We start from the raw sequence: 11994 nt of genomic DNA, 5'->3' as shown, positions 1-11994 counted from the left end.
CATTGTGAAACATTGTAACTGGTAAATGGCAATGGTTATCTTCCTTCTTCCCCTCTTACCAAGAAGAGTGTGGGGTCACCCTGAGATAGGATCTGATCCTGAGAGATTGTAGAATAAAGGCTTTATTACTTGAATCTCAAATCCATGTTGGCACCAACATCAAAGGTACAATCAGAATGTGATTAATATACTGCAAAACAGAGATTCAACCAATGGAAGACAGAAGCTTGAGATAAACATCTAAAGCAAGCTAAAACTTGCTGTAAGATTATATTTATCCTAAGAGATTAGCTACTTGGCTATTTGGAAAAGGCCAGACACCGTGCAGATAATCTGCTACAGGCAACTTGCTTCAAAATAAATATGCAACGTGTCTGGGTCAATATAGAAGCTTGCTCCCATTGATCTTGGTGAACTTCTCAATCAGGCAGGACGAAAAGCAATGGATGGAAACTGATCAAGGAGAGAAGCAACTTAGAACTAAGGAGAAACTTCCTGACAGTTAGAACAATTAACCAGTGAAACAACCTGCCTCCAGAAGCAGTGAATGCTCCAACACTGGAAGTGTTTAAGAAGAGACTGGACAGCCATTTGTCTGAAATGGTGTGGGGTTCCTGCCTGAGCAGGGGGTTGGACTCGATGACCTCCAAGGTCCCTTCCAACTTTATTATTATTATTATGGATCATTGCACAGTCAGCCAGATGTTCAGACTGGATTTGGCATTTTGTCTACCTATCGAGTCCTTACCCAGGACCTGGGATAGGCAGATGTGGATGTTTGATGGTATTACAGATATCGTCGCAGGATGGAAGCAGTTCCTAATAAGGCCGCCTTTTGCAATTGACTAATAACGAATTTGTCAATGCCAATGGTGTTCAAGTGGTGCTCCAGTTGTTTTGGGATTGCACCCAAAGAGCCTATTACTATTGGTACTACCCTTGCGTGCTTTTGCCACAGTCTTTCTATTTCTATTTGTAGGTCTTTGTATTTTGTTATCTTCTCCAGTTCTTTCTCTTCTATTCTGCTATCTCAAGGCACTGCCACGTCCACTATCCAGACTTTTTTGTCTTTCTTATCGACAATTGTTAAGTCTGGGGTGTTATGTTGCAGGTGCTTGTCTGTTTGAATTCTGAAGTCCCAGAGCAGTTTAATTTTATCATTTTTCTATGACTTTCTCTATTTTATGATCCCACCAGTTTTTGCTTACAGGGAAATGATATTTTTTGCAGATCTTCCAATGCACCATTGTTGCTACTTTGTCATGCCGCTGCTTGTAGTCAGTCTGTGCAATCTTCTTGCAACAGCTTACCAGGTGGTCCACTGTTTCTTCAGCTTCTTTGCATATGCGGCACTTACTGTCTGTTGCTGTCTTCTCAATTTTGACTTTGTATGCATTTGTCCTTAAGGCTTGGTCTTGTGCAGCCAGAATTAGTCCCTCGGTCTCTTTCTTCAATTTTCCTGCTCTTAGCCATTGCCAGGTTTTATTATTATCTGCTTTCCCAGCTATTTTTTCATGTATTGGCCATGTAGTGCTTTGTCTTCCATGCCTCTATTCTGTTCTTCATTTGGTCTTTCTTGTAGGCCAGTTTGGTCTCTCCAGTAGTTAGTAAGCCTTCCTGATATACTAATTTCAGTGCATCTTCATCATTGTTCTTCAGATATTCTTCCAAAGCCTAATTTATTATTATTATTATTATTATTATTATTATTATCTATTGAACCATGGATCCCCACACAAAAACATTTTATGAGATAATCCAAGCTTAACAATTGATACGTAACAATTGACAACCTATGGCTCTTCATTGATCCTGAACCACACCTTTTAGCATCAAACACCATTGACTGTATTGATGCTAAATGAAATTCAGCAAGAGCAAGTGTGTGTACCACCCTTACGCACAGAGTAGTGGTGTCTGCTTGATTCTGTAAGACTGTTCTATAGAATCTAGCAAGCATCAATGTGATTTATATTTAAAGTATATATTGTCAGTTTAGCGTAGGTTTGAACTGCTATCAATATGTTAGTCTCGCCCAATTACCTTTTTCAGGTAATTTCAATTCAGATGCAGAAATGATGCCTCAGTCTAGAAGAAACCCTGGCTTGGATGAAAGCAAACAATTTCAAATATATTCCCACGCTTATCTAACACTGCTTCTGCAGAGCTCTGGTGATCTGGATGAGGCATCAAAATAGCCTCCGGACAGTGTTCTCCTCATATTATGCTGCATGGTCTGGACATGCCCTAGTATGAAACCTGCACCAGAGACCAAGCAAAAACTTGCGGCCATTGCATTATTTCTGCATTGCTCATTTCTTACCTACTGAATGTACTCTAGGAGGAGTCAACCTTAAGAGTTTAAAGATTACAGTTAATAAAGACTTCGGTTGCCAATCTCATGACAGAGGTTAAGTGGAAAACTCAAGACTATATCTATTTTTATTCATTTGCATTCTGCTGACCTTTAAGATGCTGGTTAACTTTTAAATTGCTTTCTGCCCTATGCACAAAACAGATCCCTTGGCTTGACGTCAACTCCCAGAAACCTAAAACAACATAGCTATGGGATTATAGGATTCAAATGGAGCAGATGCAGGGGTCATGCTTGGGGAAGACCTGCCTTAGAAGCATGGAGATCCTCCTTAGAAGAGGACGAGGGAAGAGAGCATGCTAATCCTAAAGCATGGCTTTTTTACAAAAAGCCTTCTTTCCTAGTCCTGGCTATGCAAAGCCAAGATATTATTTAGGAAAAGTACTTGTCTGCGCGTCGTCTAACATTTTGTATCAGGAATGAAGATTATTTAACCACCCGGATGTGCCAGCCTCCCCGCGCAATGCAATCAATAGCGAGGAATAACAGGAGACGCAGGACATCAATTTCTGGAGAGCTGGACGTGGCCTCCGCGAGCCTTGTAGGTCACGCCCTTGCTTTAAGAGCAGATGAATGAAATTAAGTAGGGGAAGGACGGGGCCTGGCAAGGGCCGAGCTTCCCTTTTCTATTTTTATTTGGAAGCCCCCTCCCCCGGAAGAGAGACGTTCCCCAGGAGAAAAGGAAGCGGCATCGGATCGGCGGGGAGAGGGGGGGGCGGCTATGCCTCGCGGCCATTGGCTCCCAGGGAAAAGAAGGAGAGGCTTGGGATTGGCTATTCATACAGAGGCGGGGCGGGGCACGGCGGGCTTCGCTTGGAGCTGCAGCGAGTTCGAAGAACGCTGCTCCCGGACGTCGGTTGACCCGACTTCTCCCGCCTGGTGTGTTTCGCTGCGGCTCCTTCTGTAAGATCAGCTTCAAGGCGCCGGCGCAGCCACTGCGTCCCGCCCCAGCCCATGGCCGGTGTGCGGGGCGCGTCTGGGCAGAAGCTGTAAGGACATTCTCGTAAAGCAGCAGCTGGTGAAGTCGCCGCCGCCACCGCCGCCGCCGCCTGCAGGATGGGTACAGTGCTATCCCTGTCTCCCGGCGGGTCTGGGAAAGGCAGCAATGGGGTCCTCGGCGAGAAGGCGGCTCCGGGCAGGGCTCACGGCAAAGGCGAGAGCCGCTTGAAGCGGCCCGGCGTTTTGATTTCTGCCCTCACCTGGAAACGCCTGGTGGCCGCCTCTGCCAAAAAGAAGAAGAACACGAAGAAGGTGACGCCCAAGCCGGGCTCCGGAGGCGCGTCTGATCCTTTGGTGCAGCAACGCAACCGCGAGAACGTGCGCAAGTCCCAGCCGGACGGCGCCAAACAGGGTCCCTTGGCTGTTCCAGTGCCTACTGTGCCCGTCTCTGTCCAAGACAACGGACAACCGCCGCCGCCCCCGCCGCTGCCCAGCAACCGCTCGGCAGCCGGCTCCCCGCGGAGAGTGATCGTGCAGGCTTCTACGGGCGAGCTCCTCCGCTGCCTAGGGGACTTCGTGTGCCGCCGATGCTACAGGCTCAAGGACCTGAGCCCTGGCGAACTCATCGGCTGGTTCCGCAGTGTGGATCGCTCGCTCCTGCTCCAGGGCTGGCAGGACCAAGGCTTCATCACCCCCGCCAACCTTGTCTTTGTGTACCTGCTGTGTCGCGAGGCGCTGCAAGGCGACCAGATTGGCAGCCAGGCGGAGCTTCAAGCCTCCTTCCTCACTTGCCTCTACCTGGCCTACTCCTATATGGGCAATGAAATCTCCTACCCGCTTAAGCCCTTTCTGGTTGAGGGTGACAAGGAGCGCTTTTGGGACCGCTGCCTCTCCATCATCCAGGGCCTGAGCAGCAAGATGTTGCAGATCAACTCTGACCCGCACTTCTTCACGCAGGTCTTCCAGGACCTCAAGAATGAAGGCGAGGGGGGGTCCACAAAGGACTCCTCCAGCACCAACAAACACTGGACTATAAGCCTGGACCGTTAGGAAATTCAGGGGGGCCCTCCACAGCACCCCCAACCTTCTAGATACATCTCACCTCTTCATCCCCTTCTCACCCAAAGGCTTGACTCAACTAGGGCTTCTCTTGGAAGAATAAAACCAGGGGTGAGGATTGTGGAGCTGCAGGGGGGGCATAGCCCTCTTTTGTACAGGTAGCATCATGGACCTGCTTCCCATTCTTCCTCCTGCCCTGCAAGCCTTTGGTAGACTTTGGTCTGTGTTTGGGGATGGAGAAGGTTTGCTATAGCCACCTTTTCAACACTCCATTGGGGGGGGGCACACCCAGAATTACATCAGGCCCTTTTCACAACTGCAACAACTAGATGATTTGAGAATAGGTAAGATGGGATGGTTTGGTCCATGACATTGTATCTTTCATCTATGAGCAGAATCAGTCTTTGCTATCACAGCAAGGTGCCATGGACAACGTGGATGCATTTAGGGCCTTGTATATGCAGCTGGGGGAGGGTGTCCTTTTTTCTTTCTTCCAAATGGGAGAATCCCTGAACATATTAATGGATCAGCCTGAGGCATTATTTATCGGCAAGGTTCTGACTCGTGCGGAAGAAAAAAAAACCCTGGCTATGCCCTTGTTCGAGAAAGCCCAACCTGTCTGTCTTACGGTTTGGGTCTCCCTGCTGCTATTGTGAATCACAGTACAGCCAGGGCATTTATTCCCCTCCACCTACCCCAGTTAAAGAAATCCCTGCATGTATTTGTCATTCCTGCTGATGGAGCTCTGCCATAATGGTTCTTAAAAAAATTAGATAATGGTCATAAAAGACCATTACTGCAAGTCACTTGCCTTTTGTAATTTTCCTTTCTTTTCATCTTGGCACAGGGGAGGGGGGAGGTGTATATCCACTCCCAACACTGAAAATAAGTGCTGAGGAAGCTCTGCTGCTATCCTTCCAATGCTCCACTTGACCTGTTCTCTCCATCCTGCCCCCTCCCCCGCCCCCACTGCCTCCCATCTAAAGCAGAGGCTGGGAGCTGTCCATGGTGCTAGCCTCTTAAACCTAATGTAGACATTTGCACATTCTTGACGCTGAAAAAAAGTCAAGCCATCTCATGGTGTTTGAATGTAACAGAACAATGACTTATGGGATGTTTGTGCCAATGTTGCTCAAATGTACAATAACATATTGTTTTATATTGTATATTTAAAAGAGATAAACGGAATGAGTCTAAACAGAACTTCAGAACTGTTCAATCATTGAGAGATTCAGCTGTACTAGGAGAGAATACTAAATGCTTTGGATCTATGAAAACCAGTGACAAGGGATGCTAGCAATAGCAATTCATGCTGAGGCTTTACTTCAGGATGGAGGAGGCATTAATAGTTGGCTGATGATTTCCTAAATGGCTGTGTTGGCAGGAGACCCCAGACTTGCTAATGGGATTTGATATTGAATTGCAGTCCATCTTATTCCAGAGCCCTTTTAGGCAAGGACATGCTCTGTGTGTTCTTAAGATCTGGCCTTAACAAATCTCAGTTTAAAAAAAATATGATTTAATTACTAAAATATCTGCAAATGTAATTGTTGATAAAGTAACAAATTCCTTGCCCACCAGCTTTATTGTTTGGCATGTAATCCTATATAACTGAGGTCATTTAAAGAGGCAATCAAAGTGGGACCTATTTTTAATTGTCTTCTAATTTCTGATACTAAAAGTAATCCAGAATGTTTCCTACTGGTATCCTGGTCCTCTTTCAAACTGCACCTAACAAAAAATGGTACATTTATTAAGAACATATTGATAGTTTCTTGTCCCCTCCTTCCATCTAAGAAGTATGCTTTCAGTTTGGCATCCTTAATTGCTGGCATCTTCTGAAGAATGCTGATGGGCAGATGTCTCTGCTGTGCCTTATTATTCTTTAATATTATTTTAGGGTGGCAGGCTTGGGTTACTTTGCTTCTTTGGTCTCTTTATTGCCACTGTTGCAGATGTTTGTCTTTTCCAATTTTCACTTCATAAAGTGCTATGATAGCGCTGCATAAAAGATTTATTAAATTCTCAGTTTTAACCCCCTTTTTTTTTTAAAAAAAGTGGAATTTGATCAACTGTTATGTCCTGTTATTAAGTGGAACTGTCAACAATTTTCAGATATTTATTTTGTTTTTTCGTGAAGGAGTCTACTGCACCATTTTACTTATCAAACAGGCAAAACTATAGCAGCAGAAATTTTAAGAGGAATTCTTTGTTTTCACAACAGCATGGAAGTTCTCTGTCCATCTGGTTAAGATCCCTTATGGATTCTTGCTGTGATGGAGAAGTCCGTAGTGATTAGTTAGCTGATAGGATTAGTTGCTAAAACTTAGCTGATAGGATTAATGACTACAAGTTAATAAACAATTTGACTCATGTTTTAACCAACAGTCAAATGGTTTAGGAATTTATAGACTGATTTTTGAGCTTGACATAAAATCATTTAGAGAAGATTGCTGGTTCTGGATTTTAAAAAAAATCAGAGAAACCAAGCCCTCAATTTAAAAGATACTACCTTGCCTCATCATGCAGTCTCCATAATTTTGATTTGAAATGGTTTTTGATCCCAGAACTTTGGCTCTGCATGTGTTAAACCATAATGGAAGACAGCAGGATGCCTGCTATTTTTGTAAGACATTTATGCTATTTGTTCTTCTTTGCATATCTCTTCGAAGGATTACATTATCGGAAGTTTAGGCTTTGACATTTTGGCAAATAATTCTAATAATAAACTTGAAAAATGGTGAACAGAAAAGAGCAGTTTTGTTTCAGAAGCATGTTCTTAATTATAGTGCAGATGAGCTATTATTAGTAGTTACTCTTCTGAAGCTAGTCTGCCTGTTTGGGTACCTGTGTTTTAATACACAAAAAAAATCATGCTTAATCTAGGACAGTGTTTCTCAACCTTGACAATTTTAAGGCATGTGGACTTCAACTCCCAGAATTCTACAGCCAGCATTGCTGGCTGTGGAATTCTGAGAGTTGAAGTCCACATGCCTTAAAATTGTCAAGGTTGAGAAACACTGATCTAGGATAAGAGAGCTGGGTCCAGACCAAAGTTACAAAAAAGTCAACATTCACGTCTTGTATTCTAGAAACTTATGCTGATACTAATAACATGTTTCTACTTCTGTCTTTAATTTGAACATTGTTGAGGTGATTTGAATCCAAATGTCAATGGATCCTATTCTTTGCCTGAAGACTAGCAATATATTCAGGGTAGCTTCCTCCCATATGGATCCTTCTAGGGTTGTTGTGATTGCAGTCTTCAACAGGGAGCTATGATCTCAACCCACTTCGGAACCTTTTTGCCTTCCATCTAGGTCAAATGCTAGCCCACTGCACTGAAATGCTGCTAGTATCTCTCTCTTTTTGTAGCAATTAAGTATTTATTTACTGTTTATTTTTAAAACCCACTGTGATTTATAATAACATAAATAAGTATTATAGAAATAATCCATTAAAACAATTATGAAGAAATAGCACCTGAAGAATATCAACATACATTCTAAAAGACGCAATGATTATATCATTGGGGCTAGAGAAGAGGTCACTGCACAGGGCAGGTGTAACTGCAGAGAACAGCATATGCTCTCTAACTGAACTTGCAAGTCATAGCAAGGCCCTCCCTTCAAATCAAAGATGTCTGAAGGCTGATGTAATTGGAAAGATTTTTCAAGGTAACTGTGTGTGCTACATTTAGGACGTGTCTAAATGATTGTACAGCTCCATTTTTTTTTAATCTATTTTGCCGATTTGCTTTTTTCTGCTATGTGTTGAATGAAAATGACTTTTCAGCAGGCAACCGTTTTAAAGAGAAGAGGCAAATATATCAGAAGATGAGAGAAGATAGAAACTACAAATTATACAGAATGTACAGCTCACAGGGTTTCTTCCAGAAAGTTCTTTCAGGAGAAGATTGTCATTATGGTATGAACAGTTTGTGTCAGTAGGGTTTTTCTTTAAATTTCATTTCTTTCTAGGGTTAGGGAGGTCCAGAACTGGTGAATTCAGTTCAAGGGAAAGTCGTCCCATATGGTGAACCAGTGAGTTACATATGGCAGCCTTCTCAGGGAAGCACCTTTGAGGCTTGGTTTGACTGTCCAGTCCAGGCTGCCCATTGTAGGAGGGGTCCTATCCCAAATGGTTTTCTTGAGTTCTTAGGCACATCTATGCTATCAGCACTTCATCTTTCTATTTTTAACCTGAACCAGAGATTCAACCACCGGCAGGTCTGCTGTAATGTTCATCATCACTATTGCAAGCTCTCAACACAGCTGACCCAATATACCTTCTAGCTGGCCAATATGGGTACACCAAAATCAGCTTGGTAGTATGTGTGTAAGAGAGAGAGAGTACATGAATGACAACTATCTGAACAGTCACATGAAGCCCTTTTTTAAAGCACTGAGATTCTATGAGGGGTTAGCTGGAGGGGGGAGTGGGTTAGCTAAGAAGCCAAGAGGACATGGTTATGGGATTTCTTATCAATGGGAAATTGATCCAGAACCAAATACGGTAGCTTTTCGCAATTCAACATTTTGGAGAGTCAAGCTGTGAGAAAATTGTTTGGACTGCTTAGCAGGATCTTATCTTGGGAATCCAGAAACATAGTGCTGCTGTAAGAGCAAAATCAAAGCCCATTCAAAATTTGCATTTTGGGGGTTGTTCTCAATTCTGATTCTGGATGTGTTCATTGATCATATCTCCTATTCTGTCCTTTGATTCTGATTTCTGCTTTGTGTCACAGCTTCAGGTTCCTCTCTCACTTCAGCCTTAACACCATAGGTAGGGTGTTGCCATTAATACCCAAAATGTACTTTTGCTGATTTGAACCACAGGTTCATCTAACTCTTGGCTGTTTTGAGCAACAGAATTCCCTCAGACATATGGTTTCCAGGTGCATGGTTTGCAATTAAGAGAATGCAACAAGTGTATGGTTAACAAGCAGATAATTTAAGGATTAAAGAACTTTTTTAGAATGAGAAACTATAGCTATGTGTGGTGTTGCTTGTAAAACACAATAGAGAAAACTTGTGGATATGGCTTTTGGAATTCTTTCCAACCTCTTAATACAGTAGTAACTATTCTCAGTCAAATGACCAGGAAGTAGAAGGACTTAAGAATGGAGCAATCAGAAGAATTCCAGGCTATTGCCCAACTACTTCTCCCATAAGATGCATTGGGAATATTTTTCCCTTTGGGTTTTTTACTCCGTTCTCATTCCATTGAGTTATCCAAACTAGCAAACTCGCTGTATCATCTAGACCATTTTTATAAGCAAAGCAACCCAGTAAAGTCTAAATGTAAAGTTGGGCAAGGTGGGAGATGACATCAGGTAGCAATAGCAAAATTTTGGCTGAAGCAGTGTGCTTTTGGGGACCATGGACCCAAACCAAAACTGCCTTGAGCATTGCATTTTCTATTGCTGGACCATGCTGACTTGAGTATGACTTCATAACCCATGAATGTGTCAATAAACAGAATATCAGGCACCAGTTGTGTCCCTGAAAACTGTCTCCAACCTGAAACATGGAGAATTTTATAAATGTTGTGTTCTCTCAATCACTGGAATCTGAAATCCAATAAAGCATTTGTTCTATAAAAGATTATCTTTCTTTATGTCTGCATAATTTTCATGTTTTAGGTGCATTCTATATATTTCCATTTTGAGTAGATATCCTGATAGGGCGGGTACATTCCAGATCCCTTACAGTAAATGCTACCTAGCAGGGCCAAGACAGCATGCTTTCTTGGTAGTGGGCCCTACCCTTTGGGACACACCTACCTTCCTAGTCCCCTACCCTCCTGGTTTTCTGAAAAACAATGATGACTTGGCTTTTCCCACTAGCCTTAGAACTTGTGAGGTTGGAGCCCAGAAATGCATTCAAGTTTCTTTCTGGACAAGTGGGGATGTATTACATTTAGGGAAGCCAGAAAGACTTTTTGATTGGTTTTTATATTTTCTTTACTATTCTTTACTGGTACCTTATTGCAACTTGTGAGTTGCTTAGGGTTATGCCGCATATGATGGGCAGCTACCAAAAACTTTTAAAGAAGTAAATTAAGTTAATATGACTTGGCATGATGCATTAGCACCCACCTGCAATTCAGGTCTTATGTACATAAGACCTGAATTGCAGATGGGTGTTAATATATCATGCCAAGCCATATTGACTTAATCATACATTGTCAAATAAGCCATAACCGACAAGGTTTATACAACACACTAAGCCATGTCGAAACCACAATTTCTAAGATCACACAAATCTTAAGTTAAACAGCTTATGGCTTAATATACTGCATAAATCCAATATATGGTTTTATGTCAGAAGTAGGGGAATATTGTGGCCACACTGATGTTGCTGAACATGATACAACTATTGGCCAGCCTGGCTCTTGGTGAGGAATGTTCAGAGATGTAGTCCATCCATCAGAATGCAGATTCCAACTCTGGCATTATGTGCTGATGGATAACAAAGTTAATGCAGCCACCACACCTCTATTGGTATTGGAAGAGACTGCTGAGAATACTGCGGATAGCAAAACAAAAAACAAAAACCAAGGGATCATCAAACAGATCAATCCAGAGTTCTCACTCAAGACACAAATGACCAGGCTCAAATTATCCTACTTTGGACACATCATGTGAAAAGGCTCTAATGCTAGGAAAGGCAGAAGCAAAAAGAAGAGGATGACCAGCACAAGATAGGTGGACTTAGTTACAGTGGCAATGAGTGTGCTATTTGGGAGATTTGAGAGAACATGCTACGGATAGATTCTAATGGTGAACACTTATCTATGTCAGTAGTTCTCAACCTTTTTAATGCTGCAACCCCCAACCGGTCGTAAGTCGAAGACTACTCAACCGGTCGTAAGTTGAGGACTACTCAACTGGTGCAGCACTATTTGCAGAATGGGACTTTTGGCGGGCTCAGCAGGGCAGAGACAGCCTGGACAATTCCTATTGGTTTTTGAAAGCCAATAGAATTAGACTCTATTCAAGAGAGTCTATTCTATTGGCTTTCAAAAGCCAATAGAATAAAAGGGAGTAGCACAGCTAAGGAAAAGGGGGAAAAAATGGCGGACTGCATTGTTTGGCAACCCCATGAAATGGTCGTTCGACCCCAAATGGGGTCCCGACCCACAGGTTGAGAACCACTGATCTATGTGGTCCCTAGGAGCCAATACCATTTTGATGGCATATAATCAATGCCTCTGTTTTCAACATTTCTTTGTCCTCATATTTATCTGTAGCGATTACCTGCAATAGAAAAAATTAGAGTCCTACCAGAAATGGCTATTAAGGAAAAAGTAAATAGATCCAAAAGGAGACATGAGGAACTACACTGAAGGGAAGGAAATGGTAGTTTGTTTTAGTGGTTCTGAAATTGTCATCACCAAGTAAAATCCAACAACTCAGTTCCTAGTTCAAATAGAAAAATGATAAGGTCAATTTTATAGTGCACCAACCTATAACTTGTTCCATATTGCTATACATTTAAAAAGCTTATATTTTCTTGTTACACCCTTGCCTCACTTTATGCTTGGATAAAGACTGAGTGGTTTCTTTGGATATCTTTTTTAAAAGTTCTTGTCTCCAGGTTCTGATTGCTCTTGTCCTG

The 11994-nt window shown here is 42.6% G+C and overlaps 1 protein-coding gene across 1 annotated transcript; it reads left to right on the top strand.

Moving 5' to 3' along the window:
- The first annotated feature begins 1620 nt into the window (after nucleotides 1–1620).
- On the top strand, nucleotides 1621–9979 carry CDK5R2 (cyclin dependent kinase 5 regulatory subunit 2). Its single transcript, XM_039365814.1, has one exon. It carries the CDS (start codon nucleotides 3431–3433, stop codon nucleotides 4361–4363), a length of 933 nt encoding a protein of 310 aa, XP_039221748.1. The 5' UTR covers nucleotides 1621–3430; the 3' UTR covers nucleotides 4364–9979.
- Nucleotides 9980–11994: the final 2015 nt, after the last annotated feature.

Source organism: Crotalus tigris, unplaced genomic scaffold (assembly GCF_016545835.1).
Source record: "Crotalus tigris isolate CLP2741 ecotype Arizona unplaced genomic scaffold, ASM1654583v1 scf7180000020184.803716, whole genome shotgun sequence".
In the NCBI taxonomy this organism is placed as follows: domain Eukaryota; kingdom Metazoa; phylum Chordata; class Lepidosauria; order Squamata; family Viperidae; genus Crotalus; species Crotalus tigris.
Note: the sequence above shows the minus strand (reverse complement) of the source record. Positions and strands in the feature narration are given on the sequence as shown.